The 23,574-nt window shown below is 39.2% G+C and overlaps 2 protein-coding genes and 1 long non-coding RNA gene across 8 annotated transcripts in view; 1 reads left to right on the top strand and 2 right to left on the bottom strand.

Moving 5' to 3' along the window:
• The window catches only part of HAUS6 (HAUS augmin like complex subunit 6), a 38,558-nt gene extending 37,143 nt beyond the window's left edge, over window positions 1-1,415 (bottom strand). Inside the window, exon 1 of the mRNA XM_072655550.1 lies at window positions 961-1,415. Coding sequence (XP_072511651.1) covers window positions 961-1,094 — 134 coding nt within the window. The 5' untranslated portion in view covers window positions 1,095-1,415. The remainder of the gene's footprint in view (window positions 1-960) is intronic.
• Window positions 1,416-1,541: 126 nt separating this feature from the next.
• Window positions 1,542-16,215, top strand: LOC140534519 (uncharacterized). Of its 3 annotated transcripts, none has more exons than XR_011977350.1 (4): window positions 1,594-1,784; window positions 2,024-2,098; window positions 11,898-12,084; window positions 15,947-16,215. It is a non-coding gene; the product is annotated as an uncharacterized lncRNA (long non-coding RNA). The 3 variants fall into 3 exon arrangements; XR_011977352.1 differs by having other exon boundaries at window positions 1,626-1,784; window positions 2,024-2,093; XR_011977349.1 differs by lacking the exons at window positions 11,898-12,084; window positions 15,947-16,215 and adding an exon at window positions 3,171-3,346 and having other exon boundaries at window positions 1,542-1,784.
• The window catches only part of PLIN2 (perilipin 2), a 31,645-nt gene continuing 22,796 nt past the window's right edge, over window positions 14,726-23,574 (bottom strand). For 2 of the 4 annotated variants that reach the window (XM_072655592.1, XM_072655626.1), the window contains one exon: window positions 14,726-16,060. In XM_072655592.1, coding sequence (XP_072511693.1) covers window positions 15,926-16,060 — 135 coding nt within the window. In that variant the 3' untranslated portion in view covers window positions 14,726-15,925. Of the gene's footprint in view, window positions 16,061-17,258; window positions 17,326-23,574 lie in introns of all 4 variants that reach the window. The other 2 variants (XM_072655608.1, XM_072655617.1) reach the window with 2 other exon arrangements.

Genomic DNA, 23,574 nt, shown 5'->3' with positions numbered 1-23,574 from the left:
AGGGCTTCGTAAACCATAAAGTACTTCTAAAACATGAGTTTTAATCTATTTTCTATGGGCCTCATATTTTCTTCCTTTGCAAAATAAGATGAAGTAGATTATATTGGAGGTCCCTTTTAGCTCTAACATTTTATTTATATGGAAGTAACATAGGTTGATTATTATAGGACACATCTTCTAGGAAAGCCTAGGTATGGAAGAGTTTGGAGTCCACCCCCTCTGAGATTCTGGGACTCTGAAATTCCAAGTGGAAACTACAGATGAATTCCCTAACCTTGTTTTGTTCTATGTCCATTCAACTTAGGCAGCTAATGACAACTAGCCTTTATGTTTTAGAGTTTACAAAACACTTGGCAGACATCTCCCTCAGTCTTCAGGACATTAATAATAACGGCAGCTGGCGTTTCTATAGGGCCTAACAAGCAAACGTTACTGTGATCCTGACAACAACACTGGGAGGGAGGTGCAGTTATTATACTCATTTCTACAGCGGATAAAGGCAAGAAACAAGCATTTCTACAACACCTACTACGTGTCAGGCCCAGCGCTAAGTGCTTTACAATTGTTACCTAATTAGATTCTCAGACCACCCTGGAGAGGGAAGGTTCTGTTATTCTACAAACGCTGCATCATTTGATCCTTCCACTTTACAGTAGAGCGAAGGCCGATCCCCCAGGGCCTCGGGTAACAGTGTTGCTATGGTTGTTACATTGTATCAGCAAAGTGCTCAGCTCGGCGCCCCCCCCGCACGCAGGGGGAGTTTTCAAACAAACTACCTGAAGGGCAGCTAGGTGGCGCAGTGGATCGAGTGCCAGCCCCCGAGTCCGGAGGACCTGAGTTCTAATTCGACCTCGGACACTAGGTGACCCAGCTCAAGTCACTTCACCCCGATCTCCTCCTAGACTAAACAAAATGGCCCCCTTGTTTCCCCCCTCCCCCGCCCCCAGCTCAGCCGCTTACACGCCCAGCTTCGTGTGCGTCTTGAGCTTCCCAGCCTCGGCCGCAGCGTTGTCCGGTTCGAAGCCCAGGGCCAGCAGGAACTGCCACAGGTGTTCCTTCCTCCAGGCCGCGGGTCCGCCCGCCGCGGCGCTCATGGTGGGCCGCCGCGGTCTCCTCCTCCTCCTCTGGCGCACGCGGCAGGCCCAAGGCCGGAGGCAGCCGGTCCCAGGCGGCTGGGGCCCAGCGGGGAGGAAGGGAGCGACCGAGGGCAAAGACAACGACAAAAGCCCGGGCCCAGAGAAACGTCTGCCCCCGACGCTCCTCCACCGGCTCCTCCTTCTCCCCCGGCGGCAGCGGAGGCGACCGCTCAGCCGCCCCCACCCATCCCGGCTCAACAGGGAGCAGCCATTTTATTGCCCCCTGAAAAAACCGCCCAAAGCAGTCGGGTTTGGCCGCCGCCAACGGAAAACGTCTTCCCCGCCCTCTGCGACTGGCGTCACTTCCGGAAGCTTGACGCTATGTGATTGGCCTAGACCACCCGCCCCCTCAAGGCGCGCCCTTTGATCCGAGGCTTTAACTAGCGCTCCTCTCCAGGAAACTACGAGCCCCATAATGCTTTGCACGGAGAGGAAGGGACAGGTAAAATGGGGGTGTGGCCACATGCTGTAGCAGGACCGGAATGTGAAGGGTTTTTTTGTCGAAAGAAAGGATGACGTAGTAGAAAGAGAACTGAGTACAATGACCAAATGTGCTGGGACAGCAGCAGATTAAAGGAGTTAGAGATCCTCTAGGAAAACGTCATCCATCTCCAGAGAGAGAACTGGATAAACGCAGAGCTAATTGAAGTATGATTTTTTTCACTTGTTTTATTTTTCCTGCTTTTTTTTATTTTGGAACTTGGCTAACATGGAAATATGTTTTGCACGGCTTCCTACGTGGTATTGCTTGCCTTCTTAATGGGGAGGGCAGGGGCAGCTGGGAGAGAAAGAATCTGGAACTCAAAAATGTTTTAAAATTCGTGTTTAAAATAAATAATAAATTTTTAAAAGAGAAATTCTCTAATCTCACATAACTTATTTTACAGATACGGAAAGTGAGGTGCAGAAAGAAAATTAACTGGTCCAGCGCTACTCATCTAGAAAAGGGGAGAATTGGTGAGGCAAGTATTTATTTCCCAATTTTTCAGATGAATAACTAAGACCCAGAGTGATGTGACTTGCCCAAGGTCACACAGTTAATAAGGGGCAAAGCTGTATCTGAATTGAAAATTGAAGGAATGCCCCTCCATTGGGAAATAGCTGAGCAAGTTGTAGCATATGTTTGTGATGGAATACTATAATGAGTGGGGTGGTTTCAGAAAAAAACATGGCAACACCTACATGAACTGACGCAAAATGAATTGAGAAGAACCAGGAAATCATGATGCACAACATGGTTGTGATTTGTCCATTCTTGAAGAGGACCGTGACATCAGGGAGGTGATGCCATGACATGCAAGTGAATGGGATTTAAGTGAGGGAGGATTGTGCAAAGTTACCAGCCTCACTTTCTCCTCCAGAGCCATCTGGGGACAGTGGCAAGATATAGATCAGGATGACTGGGGATGGTCCTAGATGCAATGGGAGATCTTTGCCTTATGAAGCTAAAGTCTTTAACAGATCTCAGTTTGACTGAAGCAACTTTCTGGGATTAAGTCTAAGTAAGAAATAAAGCAGAGAATAGCATTTCTTAAAGTAGTGCAGAAAAAAAATCCAACGGGAGAAGACCCTCAGGGTTTTTGGCCAGAACAGAAACAATTGCTTATTTACATTCACTCTGGTCCTGGTCCAAATAATGACCAAGTGGGCTTGACCTGGGACCTATTGTTGACCAATCAAGGAGAGCCACGGTGATTTGGGTTTCAAGCATGATCCTTAAGAAAGAAATCTAGCTTGTAAGCCCCAAGACATTTTATGAGGTTTCAGTTAAAATTTGCATTCCTTTGGGCAGAGCACCAACAGGTAAGGGTATGGTACCATATGTGGACAGAGGGAAGAGAAAGAAGAGAGAAAAAAAAGAGAGAACTGTGTTGCCCAACTGTCATGTTACAGTACTCACAAAGGTGGCTGTTGTTTGTTCTTCATTCTGAAAAAAGACCATGACATCAGGGAGGTGATGCTATGACATGCAAGTGAATTGGATTTAAGTGAGGGAAGCTTGTGCAAAGTTACCAGCCTCACTTTCTCCTCCAGAGCCATCTTGGTCCAGTGATGGATGATTGGAGACCTGGATACACAATTATAACAATGCTGTATGGCAGTCAACTGTGAAAGACTTGTCTTCTCTCATCAATACAATGAGCCAAAACAATTCCAAAGAGAGAGATGATGAACTCTGAGTATAAATTAAAGTATAATTTCTCACTTTATTTTTTTGCTTTTTTTTCACAATATGGGTAATATGGAAATTACATTTTGCATGGTTTCACATTTATGATTGATATACTGTTTGCCTCCTCAGTAGGTGGGGAAGGGGTGAGGGGAGGGAATCTGAAAATCAAAATTTTAAAAGGAAAGAATGTTAAAAAATAATTTTTTTTCAAAGAGATATAAATTTTTTTTGTACATCCTTGGTTTTTCTTTGCCTAGGACTAATCCCTTCCTTGGTCTACCCTCCCTTTTACTGTCCTTTCCCCTTCTTTCGTTTCCCTTCTATATTGCTGTTGAATGAAATGTATTTCTTTACCCAACTTGTGTATGTTTATATTCTTCTTTTGACCAATTCAGATCAGAGTGAGATTCAAGTGTCCCCACCACCCCTTCTTTTGCTTGTATAGATGTCCCTTAGGCACCCTCATTATGTGACATAATTTGCTAAACCCTTTACATTCCCCCTCACCCACAGTGTCTTTCTCTTCTCTTAAGATCAGCAAGACATAATAGAACCACTCCCAGGCCCTGTATAGTTGGAATCCCTTTATGGACCCTGGTGATGGTAGGGTTCAGAGGGGAACATGTGTATCATCACCCTATATCTTCATGTCAGGAGTTGCCCTATTCAGTCCTTTATCATTGGTCATTCATATTTACTTCTTTAGGTTTCTTTTCACTCCTGTGTTGGAATTGCAGAGGTTTTCTGCAGCCTTTTCATCGGGAATGCTTGGAAGTGCTCTATTTCCTTAAGAGTCCATTTTTCCCCCTTGTAGCATAATACTCAGTTTTGCTGGATTAGTTACTTTTGGCTGCAAACCCTATCTTTTGCCTTATGGAATATGGTATTTCAAGTTCTCTGTTCTTTTATAGTTACAGTTACTAAACCATATAAGGTCCTGTCTGTGGCTCCTCAGTACTTCAGTTCTTTCTGATTGCTTGTGATATATTTTTCTTTCACCTGAAAGCTCTAAATTTTGACTATTCTGTTCCTGAAAGTTTTGTTTTAGGGTTTCTATCAGAAAGTAACCAGAGAATTCTTTCTATTTCTGTTTTTCCCCCTGGTTCTAATAGATCTAGGCAGTTTTCTTTTAAGTTTTTTTTTGTTTTTTGCTAAATTGGATGTCTAGGCTCACCAGGATCTGTAGATGTCTCTGTCTCTGTATGCTGAGGTGGACTAGACAAAGACTGTGACCTTTTCTAGATTTCCCAATCAGAATTCCATTTGGTGACTTTGTTAAATCTGTTTAGAGGAGTTTATGGATAGGAGTTCCCCACACTCTTTCCCATTCCACCATCTTAAATCCCTAGGCCAAAATTAAGACCTTTGATTAATTCAATCAATCAAAGGCATAATATACTAAGTGGAAAAACTTTGGGAAGTGAAGTAGTTTGATCATGTATTAAATCAGATGATGCCAAACAGGAAATACACTGGGACTAGTGGAAAGAATCAGACATACATGTACGTTTGTGTATAATTGTCCAGAAAATTCCAGTATGAGCATTTTAGCAGCAAACTAGTCTAATAGTTGCCAAAGTAACTCCCCTTGTGGGTGGGAAGGAAGGATTGAGTTCCTACCCCAATTTTGACCACAGGACAGATCAACTTTAAAATTAATGATCAGAAGACTTAGACTTCCTGTTGGGTATCAATAGCAGTGTCCCAAAATGGCATATGATAACATATTGGGGCTGTCTCCTGATAATGTTTAATATAAAATTTTGGAATAATCTCTTTGTTCTCTCTGAAGCAAACTCAGAGAGTGCCTCTTCCTATGTCAGCAAAAGCCAGCCAAGGCCAACTCTACACTCCTTAAGGAGACCTTTAACCTAAGACACTATATCTTGAATAATGAGACTTTTCTTTGTATCTTATTATCTGTAGACATATACTATGTTATGGCATATTCATGGTGAAGAAAAATAGACATCTTAGGTCGTAATTTCTATTGAACTTTGTTTACCCTTCCCTATGTCAGTTATCTGTTTAGGGCAGGAAGCCTGCCACTTACTAGTGGTGGGATTTCCTTCTTTATCACCGAGACATGTGTTTACCTAGCTGGAATCCCAAGGCCTGACCAACATTACTTTGTTAATTGTCCTGTCTTACTGAATTTATGATTTGTTCAATTAGGAGAGTTTCTTTCTCACAGCAAAATGTATATAAGCCAGAAGATTTCTGCACTGGGTAGCCAGAACATTTCTGGCTCCATAATGCATTATGTTACCGTTTTCTTTAATAGGGAATTGATTAATTAATTAAATCATAAAATGTATGCATTTAGCCTGCTGCCTTTTCTTAACAAAGTTTTCAGGTCAACAGTTATGGCGCCCAAACGTGGATTGGAACTGTGGAACCGAATGGACATTTCCTCATCTCGCCAACGCCAGGACTCCAGAGCCAATAGGAACCGTTTTTCCTAGAGTCCTGGGCCTTGACGGGGTCGGGGTAAGTCCTTCCATTCCCAGCTTCCAAAGGACTCAAAAATTCCCTTTAAAGATAACCGCAGGACAGAGACCACCCTGCGTGAAAACACCTCTGTATTAATTAGGTCTCCTCTGAAGATCGATCTAGGGAAATCAGCTAGCTATGGGTCAGTCAAAAACTAGAAGTAGAAATCTGGCTGACAAGACCCCTACTTCTTGTATGTCAAGCCGTTACCAACCTGATGATCACAGGTATTACTAGCACTAGTGTTAATCAATTAAAGACAGCCCTAAATTATGTTGGCCACCACAGGGCTCTTTTGGACCGGTCAAAGTTACTTTAAGTTTAAAGGCCAACAAAACAACTAGCCAGCAGCGAGGACGTTTCATCCTGGGCTTGCTGAATTGGCTGAGCGAGAACAAAACACAGGTAGCCTCTTCCCTGTAGGGTGGGAGCTGCTTCAGCACCTACCCGTGTCCTGGCAAAAATCCTTTCTTCTTCAAGGGCTCCTGTCTGTCCTTCCCTTCACTCCCTCCGTCCTATTCCTCACCCCTTTCCTTCCTCCCCTTCCCCTTGAAGGCCTCTGATCTGGGGAAACTGACAGCACCTAGATGCAATCTTTCCCCCTCGCCTTCCCCTACCTTAGACCTGAGGAAGGCAGCTTCTGTTGCCTCCCTCCTCTCCATTCCTTCTCCCCGCTTTCTGTAAGGGCTCTGGTCCTGAAGAGGACAGTTACAATCCACCTAAGAACTAAAGGCCTGAACCTATTCCCTTGGGGCCTGTTTCTTTAAGACAGTCAGAAACTTTGGGGCACCAAGACTCCCCACCCCTCCAAAGACCTTAGGGGTGCTCTGAGCAAAGGCTGCAGGATTCCCCTTTATTATCAGACCTTGGATTCTTGTAGCATCCTTTCCTCAGAATGATAATAGCCAATTCATGATGGGGATTTCTAGCAAGCTTCTAATTGCCTTCTCTCTCTGGGTTGTTTTTTTTTTGTGAGCTACGTTTGTATTTGTCCTGTTGTCAATTTGTCTGTTGGTGTATGTCCCTGTCCGTATCATATGTGCTGTGAATGAGTGTGTTATCTTGTAAGATTTAAGTGCAAGCAGCCAGACTTCAAGGGCTGCAGCTAGGGAAATAAACAAACAAAACTTTGAGACTTTTCCTTGTTATTCCGGTCTGGCCAACCTGGAATTACAATGGAAAGTTAGATCATCTTAGGTAAAATCATTTTAGCAGATTTGTATGTTGTGAAATTAATCAGAAATATTTCGGGAACTGATCATTTGAAATCACTCCTAAGATTGTGAGTAGCCCACCTTTCTAGGTAAAGCATTCCGCCCACCCTGTCCCAGCAACCACATATCGCCTTAGGGGCTCAGTAAATGCTGCTGTGGGGGTGTTGGGGGAGATGGATGAATAAGGCCTGTAGCGAGCATTCTCTAAACTCTGCCTGTGAAAGTCACCACTGGGACATCAGTTTCTCTGCTCTTGGTAAGCTTCACTTCTCTGTTTCAGTTGCAAAAAGTATTTTATCTCTGTTTGACCCATTTTCTGATTTGTAAAAATAATTATGCTTGTTGTTATGGGATCAAAATGATAAAATGATTGTAAAATGCTTAACATAATGACTGGTATATGTGACATACAACATTATTATCTCTCAAATGTAATTGTTACCTTTGAAGTGGTTTTAATTGCTAAAAGTAATAAGATCAATAATTTCTGGAATTGCAAATTATACCATCTACAGTTATTGTTGTGTTAAAACTGTATTTCTAGGATTGTATTTCTGAATTTCTCTTAGACTGTAAAGACAAAGCAATTTTTAATTTGAATTTTGTTGAATCTAAAAGATGTTGGGAAAATTGTGTAATACCAGTTATGTTACTTTATCACTCCTGCTAACCTTGTCTTTTAATGTTTTGTAACTGTCATTTAGAAAACCAGGTATTTTCACCCTTGTCTGTTAAAAAAAGTTAAAGCTTAACAATTTGGCTCTCTTCTATGAAGTTGTAGGATTGTTAACTAAGTTATTTGGGATTACTGTTTTAATTCCAAAACCTAAAATTGTTAAGTGATTCCTGTGTATGGAAAGGAGGGAATGGAGTGAAAATTTTATTTAGGTTCCCTCTGCCCATTCAGAACAGTCCTACAGTGGAGTGAAAACTTTATTTAAATTCCTTCTGTTCATTCAGAACAGTCCTCCCATTCCTGTGGGTAAGATCATCAGTCTTAGTAAAGGAATTTGGTTGGTTAATGCAGATTCTAAACAATGAATATTACTTGCACAGAAGTTGTAATAGATAGAGAGAATTTTTAATAATTGGCTTTTACATCAGTAAAGTTTTAAATTTGAGAAGGAAAGATGTTAAACGGAATCCCTTATGTGTGTGTGTCCTGGTAAATCTTTATTGTTTATTGTAACTCCAAGAGAGTGGAAATAACTGTTATCTGACTGTAAGTTGTGATTAGTGAGACTTGCTGTTTAAGGTAAAGGCATTTGGGACCATAACTATTTTTGGTTTTGAGTTTGAATTTGGGTGTAGTTGTCTGCATTAAATCAGTATCTGAGACACATGCCACAAAGAAATATTTCTCACCTGACTAAACACCGAGGGGACAATTCTAAACTCAATCTAGGATGGGATCCCCCTGGCTCAGTTTCCCTATTCCTGAGTCTGGCTATGAAACAGATACTGCATGATTGGAGAATTTCACTCCCATCTGAATTAAACAGAGTAAAGGATATTTTATCCTGTCATATTTGGTATGTCACATGTCCCTGCTTTTTCCTTCTATAGCAAATTTTTGTGGTCAATAACAAGTGACCAGCAAAACATGTGAGCCTTTTGTGTAATCTTACTGGGAAATCTAATATTATTTTTATCTGAAATTAGAACATACGCAGAAATTTATGTAAACTACTTAAGACTCACCTTAAGATGTTCCCATTGTTTAAAAGGATTTTAAAAGCAACAGTGTTTTTCTGTGAGTCAGTCTCATATCTAAGAATACTGCAATAATTAAGAATTCAGTTTATTATAATACTTTGGAAATTCATATTACTTAAGAACATTTTTGTAACAACTCAGCTTTAATGAATTCCAGTTTTAAAGGTTTATTTTTGCTTCAGAAAAAAAAAGAAAGAGATATCAAGCATTTTAAAAGTTTCCAACTAGTTTTCTTCATAAGAGTTTAGGGAACATCAGAGTAAATTTTAAACTGTTTTTAAAGAAGGGAAATACTTTTAGAAGAAATGTTTTGAAAAATCATATGTGATTCTTAGAAGGCCTACTAAAACTTCAAAATAATGTGCTGTTAAATTAAGCTGTTTTGATCTGAATATATAATCATTCTATGGCCTAAGTTAGAGTTAAAGTTTGCGTTTGAATTTATTATATGTAAAAAAAAAATTTAATTCCTGGAGTATCTCATTCTTCCAGAGTGAGTATAATTAGGGAAGAATAACAACTTGAGGAACAAAGACAGAATTCCATCAAACTATAAATTTAGTCATTAACCTCTTTGTTTTGTTTAAGCTGGAATGAGATTCCAGTGCAGTTATGCTAGTAAAAAGTAATAACTTATGAGCTATCTTGTCTTATGGTTAAAATGTAAAAGCAAGTGGAAGAATAGGATTGAGAGATTTGGAAAGATAAATTAAGTTCTCTTTGAAACTATGAAAGGTAGATAAGATTTGGGAATAAGTATGGGTTATCCAAACCCCTCTTGCTCCTAGATAGTTGTTCTGGATACTTTTGTGTCAGTTTCAGATGGTTTAAAGTGTGAGGAAGTATTTTCTCTGAGGGATACCAGCCAATGTTGATTTGCTATATAAGACTGGGACTGCAATTTACTATTGTTTGAAGCTCTGATTACAGGAATACTTGTCTAAGTTGTCATAAAGCCAATTGACATGTGCTGCAGGCTAATGGTGGATGCTTGGAAAGGTTTTGAAGACGACCTTGGACACGGCCGAGGTAGGATCTTCCTAACTCTATTTCCCAAATGTGCTATTTCCTTTCTGAAAAAGGAAATTCCCCACCTGATTACTCCTAAGCCCTGCTTTCAGCACCTGGTGACCTCACATGTCAGATAATAGCTTATTCCTGGAATCAAACAGAACTAAGGAGATCCTTTCCTTCTGTTAACATTGCCCCTCTCTTTTTCTTTTATAGCAAATCTTTATAATCAAGAAGTTCTGAAAGCAGAATACTAATTCTATCAAATAATAAATGGAAATTGGAGCATCTCTGAATTATTATAATGGGGTGCAGGAACGAATAGCTTACAACTTTAATCTATATTCCTGGCCAAATAAATAAATATAATATAGAGATAACATTGAGGAAATGATTAGATCAGGTAATAAGACAAAGATGTAATGTGATAGATGTCTAATTAGAGTAGCAAATTTTGAGGAAAAACAACAGGATCAGCCTGATTCCTCTAAGAATCATATGCAAATGTATATCATTGACTTCTAAAATTTGTCATGCTTTTGATAATAAGACCTCAAATATGGATTTTTGCATAAAATAGTAGTAAAAGTAAGTGAAATTATTTCTTCTCCGTTAAAATATCTGTCCAATAAGTTAAAGTCAGATGAGTTCATTATATAGTTGAACCCTCACATTTTAAAAGATTCTTATTCCAGGTACAAGATTTAGGTAAAGATAGAAACAGTAAATAATGTGAACTGAAATTTTCTGAAATTTCAAAAGTGGAGAACAAATTTTAAGTAATTGTACTAATTTATATTGTCTGAAGTATCTGGGAACTTCTAGATTTGAACCAGAAAGGCAGAATTCTCTTTTGTTTTGAACTATCCCAAGAATAAAACCTATTGTCAAAGAAAAGATATCTAGGTATCAGATAACTACATGAGAAATCTGGGATTCAAATTTAAATGAAAATTAAGAATGGATTACTGGGATACAAGGAACTTAATGTTAATTAACTTTGAAATAATTGTATTGATTTGTGTGGTTCATGTTTAATTTTCTTGTTTATATTGGTGACATGTAAATCTCCCTTTCCAAACTAGTCTATTGTGAGCCATCTAAGTTTTAATTTGTACCTGACCTAATGTAAAAATGCAGTTTGTGAACTGTAAAAAAAAAAACTTCATTGTGTTGTTTGAACTGCGTGGTCCTGCATGGCTGGGAAACTGAACTATTGCTAAGTGTCTTTAGCCATGTTAACTATGTTGTATTGTTTCATTTCAATTATCAAACCATGTTTTCTGGGAGACCCTGTCAAGTTTTCTGTATAGACTCTTGGATCCATCTGTCACCTCCATTGCTCCTGCTCCTGAGTGGATCATGCCCTCCAGTTTTGAAGAGACCTGAAGAAGATGCCATCAGACATAGACAACTTTCCCAAGAGCCTGGACCAGACTTGCATGAAGAGTAAACTCTCACACTGCTGGTTATTTAGAGGTTTTTATCATATCTTTGTTGGTCTACAGGCGAAGCCTTCGGCTTGCCTTTGACCAAAAGGAGGGAATGATAATGTTTAATATAAAATTTTGGAATAATCTCTTTGTTCTCTCTGAAGCAAACTCAGAGAGTGCCTCTTCCTATGTCAGCAAAAGCCAGCCAAGGCCAATTCTACACTCCTTAAGGAGACCTTTAACCTAAGACACTATATCTTGAATAATGAGACTTTCCTTTGTATCTTATTATCTGTAGACATATACTATGTTATGGCATATTAATGGTGAAGAAAAATAGACATCTTAGGTCGTAATTTCTATTGAACTTTGTTTACCCTTCCCTATGTCAGTTATCTGTTTAGGGCAGGAAGCCTGCCACTTACTAGTGGTGGGATTTCCTTCTTTATCACTGAGACATGTGTTTACCCAGCTGGAATCCCAAGGCCTGACCAACATTACTTTGTTAATTGTCCTGTCTTACTGAATTTATGATTTGTTCAATTAGGAGAGTTTCTTTCTCACAGCAAAATGTATATAAGCCAGAAGATTTCTGCACTGGGTAGCCAGAACATTTCTGACTCCATAATGCATTATGTTACCGTTTTCTTTAATAGGGAATTGATTAATTAATTAAATCATAAAATGTATGCATTTAGCCTGCTGCCTTTTCTTAACAAAGTTTTCAGGTCAACACTCCAGTCATCCTGATCTATATCTTGCCACTGGACCCAGATGGCTCTGGAAGAGAAAATGAAGCTGGTGACCTTGTGAAGTCTTCCTCACTAAAATCCAATTCACCTCCAAGTCATAGCATCATCTTCCTGATGTCAAGGTTTTCCTCAAGAATGAAGCACAAACAACACCCTGTGAGTACTCCAAGTTACTCCACTGGGGACCCAGCTGGCCAGTTTCACTTGGGCAACTCAGCTCCTTCCTCTCCTCTGCTCTCCTCTTCTCTCCTCCCCTCTCTTCTCCTCCTGCCTTTCCCTTCCCTCCTTCCTCTCCCTCTGTCCATATGGGGTAACGTACCTTTACATGCAGCTGCTCTACCCAAAGAAATGTAAATTTTGATGGCTGAGTCCTGGCAAGATATCATGGGGTTTACTGACTAGATTTCTTTATAGGCCATGCCTTGAACCCCATTCACTCCGGCTCTCATTGGTTGGCCAACAGTAGGTCCCAGCCCACGCACCACTTAGTGGTCATTGTTTGGGCCCTGATGGCTCAGAGTAAACCAGTAGTAATTGTTTCTGTTTTGCCAGAAACTCTGAGGGTCTTCCCCTCCCCAGTTGTTTGTGTTTTTTGTTTTACTATAAAAGGAGCCATTCCTTGGTTCGTTTCTTAAACCAACTTTAATCACCAAATGGGACTTGCTTTACTCAAAGTGAGAAATCAGAAAGACTTTAGCTTAAAAAAGCCAAGGTCTCCCACTATTCAGGGCCATGTCCAATCATCCTGATCTATATCTGGCCACTGGACCCAGAGGGCTCTGGAGGAGAAAGTGAGGCTGGTGACTTTGCACAGCCCTTCTTACTTACAAGTCGTGGCATCATCTCCCTCTTCCAGAATGAAGGATCAACAAAAACAACAGCATATTAAGCACAACAAAGCTACAAGAGCATCAATTCTTGGAGCCCACCATAGAGTTATACCTAAGGAGGACGTCTTGAGGACTCCACAAAGGCAGGGAAGGGCTTCCGTAATTGGGAGTTGGGCACTTTGGCCACATGTGCCTTCTAAACTTGAGCCTTTTTTCCCATTGTTGCAGAAGTGTGAAGGTTCACAGGTTTCATGTTACACACATTTTGAATTCTCAGTGTATTGATTAGTTGTACCATTTTTTTTTTCTTTTCTTTCCTGTCCTTAAAAACTGCTATTTGCTATATGAAATGGTATTTGATTTCAGGGAGGGGGAAGGCGAGGTATCCCAGGGAAAATTATTCTGATATAAAAACCAAACATCAAAAAAACTTATGAAAATAATAATTATGGGAATGTCCCGTATTTTAAGAGGGGAGGGCATTCTTCTTTGTGGCAATTTCTTACAATATTATTTCAGTAATTCTCCCTTTCTAAAAGCTAATCAATTCTAGCCAACTAATTGATAATCAATGGGGAACACAACAGATGAGGGCTTCTGAGCAACTGTACTAGAAACTATAAATTTTTTTTTACCCCTGAGGGAAAGCATCTCAGACCCTTTGTAGGGATTCAGTTTGTTCATGCAGTTTGAGGTGGTAAAATAAACTCAGAGGGAGTGCTGCATATTTACTTGCATAAATATATCTATTTATTTGTTATGTCATACATTCTTGAGGACTTGAAGAATCTATTCTGAGAGGCTCTGTTGTGGGCTAGGAGTCTATGATGGGAACCCTGGACAGCTTGAGGTATTCTCCTGCTTTCTTCCTTGCCCCCATCCCCTATTGTGAGTCTGGTCACTGGACTATGGGCCCAGGGAGGCTTGAATTTTCTCATCTCTAACTTTCTCCTACCCCAGAGTTATTGTGATACCATGGAATGGACCCTGGGGCCATTTGAGTTAACTTTGCCCCCAAGTGGTCTGAAACCAAGCTGTGGGCCTTTTAAGCCATTATGTGTTGAGTAGTGGTCTTCAAAGATTTCCTGGTACCTCCCTGCCCTCTACCTTTACTTCCTTTTGAAGGGGCAGGTAGGTGGTGCAGTGGATAGAGCACCAGTGCAGGAGTCATGAGGACCTGAGTTCAAATCTCACCTCAGACACTTGACACTCACTAGCTATGTGACCTTGGGCAAGTCACTTAACCCCAGTTGCCTCATCCTGGGCCATCTCCAGTCATCCTGATGAATATCTGGTCACTGGATTCAGATGGCTCTGGAGGAGAAGTAAGGCTGGTGACCTGCACAGCCCTCTCTCACTCAAAACAAAGTCAAGTGCGCGTCATGTCATTATTTCTCTGGTGGCATGGTCTTCTTCAGCAATGAAAGACAAACACACACACCTTCATTAGTCTAGGAGCTCCTCAGGAGCAGGGATTGTTTCATTCTTTGTGTTTGCATCTCCATTACCTTGAAGGTAGTAGGCTCTTTTTAAAAAAATAAGTTTTTATTGATGTCTTGCTTCTTACATCATCATAGTTATCCCAATTTTGCTTCCCCCTCCCAGAGAACCATCCCATACAACAAACAGTATTATAGAGGAAAAAAAAATCAGTAAAGCTGACTGATACCTTGAAAAAGTCCAAAAACATGCAATATGCAACACCTGTGGACCTCTCACCTCCACGAAGGGAGTGGGGGTGAGAGGAGTCTTTTCATATCTCTTCAGAAGTCCTACTTGATCTTAATAATTTTGTTATATTCACTTTTGTTGGGGGGCAGACATTTACACTGTAAACATACAATAAGGTAATCCAGCCTATCCAGTTTGCACTTCTGAATGCACCTTCTCATTAATCCCTCTTTAATTTCCAAGAGAACAGTTACTTAGGCAGCATTAGTCATAATCCGTAAAAGAAGACATACAAATTGCAATGCTCAAATTTTATTTCAACCATTTCAGTAATTATCTAGCCTTCACAACCAGAATTTCTTACACATACTATAGAAGGGGGTGGAAATTAGATTTCCAGTGTTTTTTAGAACATTCAGTTCAGGACTGAGGAGCCAGAAAAGGGGAGGTTAAAGAGGTCAAAGGAGAGAGTGTCTCAGAAGCCAAAAAAAGAGACAGAATCCAAAAGGAGGAAGGTGATCAGTGATGGCAAATAACCCACACAGACTCAAAAGAGGACCTTGAGACTTAGAACACTGAACAACATAAAATGCTCAATCATGATTCCCATTGACTGATGGTGAAGAATGCTAACTATCTCCTAACAGAGCAGCGATGACACAGAATGAGACACGTTCTTCAAAGTAACAAGTAGAAGAATTTGTTTTTGCTTGCCTGTGCTTATTTGTTACAAGGGTTTTGCTTTCTGTTTGTTCCCATTCCCACCCCCACCCCCAGTGGGGTTTAGTGAGAGAGGGAAAAAAAAATGTTGGATATTGAAATATATATATAATTTTGAAACAATAAAATGAAAAGGCCATGGGATTAAGTAGAAATCCTTTAGATTAGGGATTGTTTCTTTCATTGTATTTGTTCCCACAGCACCTAGCAGTGTCTGCCCCACCATAAGAGATTAAAAGAGGCTTGTTGGTTGACTGATTTTTTATGTTTTGAGAGCATTTCCATTAGCTAAGTTAAATGGGGTTAATGAGGGAAGTAATGAAGAGAGTGGTTGTATTAGGTATAAGCCAACTTTTCAAGAAACCTAAGGGAGAAAGAAGCTGAACTGTAGCTAGCTAAGACAGGAAGATCAACAGAACATATTTTTTAGGATGAAGGAAATTTGGCCCAATTTCCTTAAGCAAATAGAAAAGAAGTAGAGAGAAAGAAGGGGATGATGTATTTAGAGAGAAGATAATTCCTTGAATAAGATCACAGAAATGAAAGAGATTGGGAGCAGAGAAAAGTGAAGGAGTTGGGGAACATGCATCAGACTGTTTCCTTGGGGACTCTAATAAAGAAGAAAAAGTTTGTAATGGTTGCTCTGGGGCATGAAATAAGGAATCAATAAAATTAAAACAAAATTTACTGCCATTCCCAAAAACGATATAAATACTTGGAGAAAATGTGTAATTTAACAAGATAAAATCCTATATTCAAGATCAATTTGTTGCTTTTTATTTGTTATTTTGACTTAGGTTAACAGACCCATTAAATCGTGAATAATCAGCTTCATCCTCCTCATCCAAACCTAAAATGTCTGGAATTTCATAACCTTCAGAAGACAAGTCAGTCATGGTGAAATCTGGCACCTGAAAAAGAAGAAACTCAAATATTAAGAAAAAATACTTAAGAAAAAAGATCTGTGTAGAGAATGAGAACATTTCTTATCAAAGAAAATCTGTGATAAATACTTTCAAAATAGGAATACTTTCAAAAATAAAAAAATTGTAATTTGTTTCACAAATATAGATATTTTTTGTACCAGATTTTTGTAAAATGTAAAGCATTCCTGTTTATAAATGTATAGGATACATCTAGGATAAAAGGAGGGTTGGTGGATAGAGTGGATAGAGTGCAGACCTAAAATCAGTAAGACTCATCTTACTGAGTTCAAATCTGCCCTCAGACATTTACCAGCTGTGTGACCTTGGGTAATTAAAAGGGGACAGCTAGGGGAATATTTCACTGAATATTCATTTGTTTACACCTTAAGAAAAGCAAAGTAGTAATGCACTTGATAATCCACGGTCAGACTTCCAGCAATTGCAGTCCTCCAAAACATATACACAAGCAGACAGAAGATAGAAAAAAGCCTTTAATATTTTTTAAAAACAATCTGTTATAAAGCTTATGTACTTTATTCTATAGCAAAGGTCTTGGGGCAATCAGAGACTTACTTATCCTTAAGACACAATTCTAACAATCTTGGCTGATGTTTTCCCCACCTTCTAGGCCCAGCCACTTAGAAGCATCCAATTATGGGGAATAGAAATAATAGAAATTGTAACTGTAGCACACTAACAGAATCAAAAAGTAGTAGGGAGCTTACTGAAGCCTTCTTTAAGGCAACAGACCACACAGTATCTAGCAAAGTCCAACTGTAATAAATGGTTACTGGATTCATTGGTTGAAAGCAGTCTGGAAGAAGCTTGAATTGTTGACTAGGGGCTCAGTCTAGCTATTTGATCTCACAACTCTGCTTTGCTCTCCTCACCCAATACTTAAAGATTGCCTGTTTGCCAAGCAGGCAAAATCCTCTAGCACTTTGCCTATGATTCTCAGCAAGGGATGCTCTAAAAGGCTCAAAGCCCTTCATGAAAGCCTCCTTATTGGAGAAGCTAACCCTCTATGACCTCCAAGAACTCCTGGAATAGTTTCAAGAGTCACTACTTTTTGTACACAGGAAAACAGGTACACTGATGCGCTATTGTCAGTTGTGAATCACCCCAACTGTTCTGGAAAAAAAAATTGGAATTATGCAAGGAAAACTTCAAAATTGTTCAGTACCTCAGATCCAGTAAAGATTGTGGGGTTCACGCGCTGCAGTGGCTACTGACAACAAGAAAAGACCTATCTTCAAAAAAATGTTATAAGGCATTATTTATTATAGCCAAAAGGAAAAAAGAAAGAAAGAAATTCTATGACTAATTATTGGAGAATAGTCAAAGAAATTGTGTTATATGGAATATTATCTAGGTACAAAAATAAACAGGTAAAGAATTCAAAGAAATATAAGAAGAGTTCATGAAGTGATACAGAGTAAACAAAGGACAGTTCAAAGTACAACATGTACGCTACACCCTTAAAAATAAGAACTCTTTCAACAGTAACAAATCTCAGGTCAAAAATGGGAAATATTGTTAGCTTAAAAGCAGGCAACTTTTAATAAATGGAAAACTGCTGAAGGTGAAGGTTGCAAACACTCATTAAAATCACTCATATGTTATTTAACTGTTATCAAGGATTTGACATCATGTAGAATTCAACTGGGAGCAAAATGGGGATTATCACGGGTTGAAACAAAATTACCATGAAATTTTTAAAAAAATGAAGATCTCTCAGGAGAACTACTCAAACAGCTCCACTTCCTCATATCCAGACCTTAAAGACAATTAAGACCAAATAATTACATCTAATTTACAGTTGGAGGAACCACCCCTCTCCCCACTGAGGTCTCCAACAAAGCTTTTTGAGTATGGAGAAAAAAGTGGATAGGAAACCATACCCTGGAAGGAATCCACAACACAATCCCTTGGCCAGTCTAACTACCTTTAAGGTAATCTTCCTTTATTTGCAGAGGTGAGGGACCCATATGTGTTGGACATTGAATATATTGTCAGACTCAGTTGCAGTGTTGGTTAGTTTTGCCCACCTCCTTCACCCCCACCCCCAGCCCCACCCCCACCTTATTCTGGCTAAATGGATAGGGAAGGGGGAGAGATAAGTTTAAAACTGACATCGAAAACAAAAGAGTTAAGTGAAACTTAGGTTGCAAGAAATTAAAATTAAGTGATCGTCAATATCTCTGTAAAAATCCTAAGGGGAAAATGCAAGAAGTGATTATTATTTAAATGATTAGAATTGTGTAATATAAGGACTTGGATTCGAGAGAAACCAGGGTTCAAACCCTGCCTTTAACATTCTTTGTGTAGCCATGAGCAAGTCAATGAACTTTATAAACCCGAGTTTGGTCCTTTATAAAATGGGAATAGCTCTTTAGCTTACCTCCTAGGAAACAAATGATGTCATGTTCATAAAGAGATTTCCAAACCTTAAAGCATTCTGAAAATTTCAGCTATTGATATTGCTTTCACTTAATAACTCTCATCAATGAAATAATCAACTAAGATTCCAGAGGAGTAATGATTCATGCTATCCATATCCTAAGAGACGTCATGAATTCAAGATGCAGAATAAAATATATATTTTTGGACATGGCTAGTGTAGGAATTTGTTTTGTTTGACTGTGCTTACTTGTCACAAGGGTTTTATTTTCCTTTTTTTTATGGGGGGTGGAGGTGGGAGGGTAAGAAAATCAACTTTTGTTCACTGAAAATAATTTAATGTCTAGCCTTAGAATAAACTTGTACAGATTGACTCATCCTCTATCTGGAAGAAAGAACTTACACACAGAATCTTTAATAGGATTCTGATTGTTTAATATCCCTCAATTTCCTCTCAAATTCAGAAAGCAATAACACCAACTTTGGGTAAGGGTTTTTCCCAAGTGGATCTTCAGGGAAGAGATGGCTATTCTCCTGTGGAATTATCTCACTCTTAATTGGAAGCCTCAAAACCTTGCTATGATAGCCCAGCTAGAATATGAAACTTGCTTTATGTCCCAAAAGACCAAATGACTCTGCTAGGTTTCAGCCCTCAAATGGAGGAGTTCCTGGAATTTCAGGAGCCTGTTGGAGAGAATTTTTGAAAACTCTTTCATATACAGGATCTCTTAGGGAACAAAAAGGAAGCTGTCTTGGATGGGCTTTATTTAAAAAACAAAACAAAACAGATCTGACAAACAGTCTAAGAATAACCACCTATCCTCCTTTTCCTGGAACCCTAATAGAATTAACAACCTGCTTGGGATCCCCCATAAGTGGCATCAAATTCAAATAGAAAAGGGGCCACTAAATGCTATAGGTCATATATTGACTTAGAAAACATGTTAACATTATTTATGTTCCACTGTATTTTTATTAATCTTGTTAAATATTTCCCAATTACATTTTAATATAGTTTGGGCCACACCCAAGAGTGTTGCTGCCTCCATGTGGCCAGATGTTTGACACCTCTGCCCCACCCTCATTCTTCTAACCTCATTGGCTGAGTTTATTTAACCCTCAAGCATAGTCTCAGCCCCAAACCTGACTTCAATCCTGGTCCGAATCAGGGAAATAACTCACAATTATATAGCATTATTAAGTTGCCAAAAACCTTTCCTAATAATAATACTAATAATAGTCAAATTTATAGAGAACTTTGAGGGTTTGTGAAGCACTTTATACACTTTCATTTGACCCTCACAAGTATCCTGTGAGGAAGGTCCTTTATTAACACCCACTTCACAGAATAAGGGAAGAAAATGAGTGAGATTAAAAAATGACTTGCTAGTAGCATCACACATCAAAGTAAATGTCTAAAGCAGGATGGAAACCGAAGCATGCATATAACAACCCTGATATTTAGGTGGTACAAGTATTAGTATCTCCGTTATATAGAAGAGAAATCAGATTCAGAGATTAAGGGAATTTTTCCAAGGTCTTAGAGCTAAAAAATATCAAAAGCAGGATTCAAGCCTAAGTCTTCTGACTCCAAATCAGCTGCTTTTTCCAGTGCTCCAAGGTGTGTCCATAAACACAGCAATGGGCTAGTTCTCATATTGTTTTGCTTCAACTCTATTTTTTCAGGAGTTCCTGTTTTGTCCTTCTGTGACTACATTTCTGCCTTATCCCCAGGATAGGATTGCACTGTTATTGTCCCCAAGAACCAGAATTCTCTTTGGCTGTACAAGTTTTTGCCCGGTATATTAATACCACTAAGGTTTGTTCATGCTGCCCCAGGGAACCATCATTTTCTCAATACTTAATCCCCTATACCTGTTGTCAGACCTTTCCAAAGTCAGTCATTTGCCTGGACCTCTGCCAATGGTTTGCCACTTACTCCACCCCCTACTCTTCTCTTGTCCCTGTGTAGACAACCCTACATGGAGTAGTAGATAGAGAGCCAGACTCCAAGCCAGGAAGACCTGGGATCAAGTCTCACATCTGATACCTGCTGTGTAAACCTGGGCAAGTCACCTCTCAGTGTTCTTGGCAACTCTCTTAAGACTATAAATTACACGGAAGGTACTAACTGTCATTGGTAGTGGGAGTTGCCTTATCTGGAAGCTCCCTATGTTAATGAGATTACAGGTCTATTATCCAACAGAGGTTAACTTTAAGTTCACAAAATCCTAGTAAGAACCTGGTATCATTGAAAGAGCACTGCATTTGGAATCAGAGCATTTGTTTCCATTCCCAGCTACTTACAACTTATTTGATCTTATTTAATCTCTCTGGTCTATAAAATGCTAAATTATATGACCTCCTGGATGATCAACTATGAAAGACTTGGCTATTCTCAGCAATGCAATGATCCAAGACAATTCTGAAGGACTTATGATGAAAAATGTCACACATCTCCTGAGAAAGAACTGATGGAGTCTGAATGGAGATCAGAGCATACTTTTTAAAACTTCCTTTGTTTTTCTTTGCTTTTTTTGTCTGTTTTTTCTTTTACAACATGACTAATATGGAAATATGTTTTTATGACTGCTCATATATTACTTATATCAAATTGCCTGCCTTCTCAATAAGAGAGACGAGGAGGGAGGGAAAGAATGTGGAACTCAAAATTTTTTTAAATGAATATTGAAAATTGTTCTACATGTAATTTGGAAAAAAATAAAATAGTGAATAAAAAAGATAAAATATGCATAGTCAGCAAAACAAACACCCCCCCCCCCCAAAAAAAAAAAAAACAAACCAAAAATTCTGACTTTCTGGTTCTATGATCTTTTTATCCCATGTCTGGTACTGGCTATATAGCCTTGGGCAAATTCTAAATTTAATCGTTTTGGGTCAACTAATTGAGATGATTTTTGCAGTCTTTCTCAACTCTAAATGCTTATCCCATTTTCTCCATTTTATAGATGGGGAAATTATATTCAGAAAGGTTAACTATTTCAAGGTTACACAGTTGGAAAAAACAGGTCTTGATTCTAATCTAACTACGTCAGTGCTCCACACCTATCAGGCCCTATAAAAGTCAACGAGGGGGTTGTGGAGCCCAGTTCCTGGCTGGACATCCTTGCAGAACCATTTACCCAGTTTGCCACGTTCTTTAAACCTCTAAACACAGAACATAGGGCAGCTGCTTCTGAAGAAGTAACTGTCACTATAATGCTGAAGTTGACATATCTACCAACAACTAGCCTTTCACCTTTGTCCAGCCCCTGACCCAGATCAAAGTTGTCTTGATAGCATGTCCAAGAGGAAGTAAGGTTCCATTTTGGAACCTAAGGGACAATAGGGAACTAACACCGTTCCAAGTCTTTGTTTCTAAGATGGAAAGTTACCTTTGGAAAGCTTACCTATTTGACATTAACCTGAAGAATAAACAGTTCTAATGAAAAACAGAGGAGGGTAATCACAGTTGTAGGGTAAAAGAAAAAGAAAAGGAGCCCACTGGGATGAAATGGGGAGTCTCAAAGCTAAGATTATTTTATCTAGTCACTAGCTCATTTTTCGAAAAATTATTTTTAAATCTTTGTCTATCCTTCCCAGTAATGGAATAATTCCAAAATGATCCAGGATAACAAGAAGGAAATTTACTCATATTTTGTTGCTTCAGTGTTAGAATACACCAAACTGCCTTTTCTAAAAAATTTCATTTCAGAAGAACTACTTCCCCTCCCAGCTTTTTAAGGAGTTATCTTGGGCTTCAGAAAGTTAACCCCATGATTATCTTCTACAGATGTCTGCTTCCCAGAAACAGAATTGCACATACATACATCAAAGGGTCTTTTAGAAGCTACTTCCTAGTGGCATAGGGGTTGGTTACCGTACAGACACAAAGTAGAGGTGCCTATCATTAGAGGCAGCTAGGTAGTGAATTAGATAGAGCCTGGAGTCAGGAAGACCTGAACTCAAATCCAGCTTCAGATACTTCCTAGCTTTGTGACCCTGGTTAAGTCATTAAATTTAATCTCCATCTGCTTCAGTTTCCTCAGCTGTAAAATGGGATAATAATAGCATCAGTGAATCAAATGAGATAATGTTTGTAAAACGCTTAGCACATAGTAGTGTTTAATAAATGTTTGTATCCTTTCCTTCCCCCTTTATATTTATAGTTCAGACCCCTCCCCCCATACAAAACCCAAACATGAAAACAAAATGTTCTTCCCTGAAATATCCAGAATAGGAGAAAGGAAATATCTACTTAGTAACAGGAGATCTCCCCCTCATTAAAAAGGTACATAATCCATTATCAACAATTTCCATTCAAATTTGAACAAGTTTGCTCAAATTCCAGCTTCTTCCTAAGAGAAAGACTTCCCTGACACCTCAGAGTGTAGTGCTCTCCCCTTACTTATATTTACTTAACTATGCAAGTTGTATCCCACTGAATAGAAAAGAATTTCCTTGAAGGCAAGGGCAACTTTTCATTTTGTCCATTTATTAGTGCTGAGTGCAATGCTTTGTATATAACAGGGACTAAATGCTTATAGAAGCCTTGTTAGTCTGTGTGATGATATAAAGCATGGATTGGTTTGTCTTTATTCTCAAGGAGGACCCTGCCATCAGAAAGGTGATGCCATAACATGCAAGTGAATTGGATTTAAATGAGGCAGGGCTGTGCAAAGTAACCAACCTCACTTTCTCCTCCAGAGTCATCTTGGGCCAGTGAGGAGATATAGATCAGGATGACTGGAGATGGCCCTGGATGCAGTAGGAGACCTTGGCCTTTATAAGCTGAGATCTTTACCAGGTCTTAGTTTGATTGAGGCAACAGCCATTCAGTCCTTAAGGCTAGATAAGAAAAGAGACAAAGGATCTCTTTACCTAGTCAAAAAAACAAAATCAATCAGGGAAACCTCAAGGTTTCTGGCCAAAACAAAAGCAATTGCTCTTCACTCTGAGCCAATCTGGCCCAAAGAATGACCAAGTGGGGCTTTGCCTGGGGCTTGTTGTTGGCCAAACAAAAAATGAGCCAGAATGATTTGGGATTAAGGTGTGGTCCTTGAAAAAATCCAAATTTGCACGTGTTATGTAGAGCACAT

This window comes from Notamacropus eugenii, chromosome 1 (genome assembly GCF_028372415.1).
Source record: "Notamacropus eugenii isolate mMacEug1 chromosome 1, mMacEug1.pri_v2, whole genome shotgun sequence".
NCBI classification, from domain to species: Eukaryota; Metazoa; Chordata; class Mammalia; order Diprotodontia; family Macropodidae; genus Notamacropus; species Notamacropus eugenii.
This window is presented reverse-complemented; position numbering and strand designations above follow the sequence as displayed.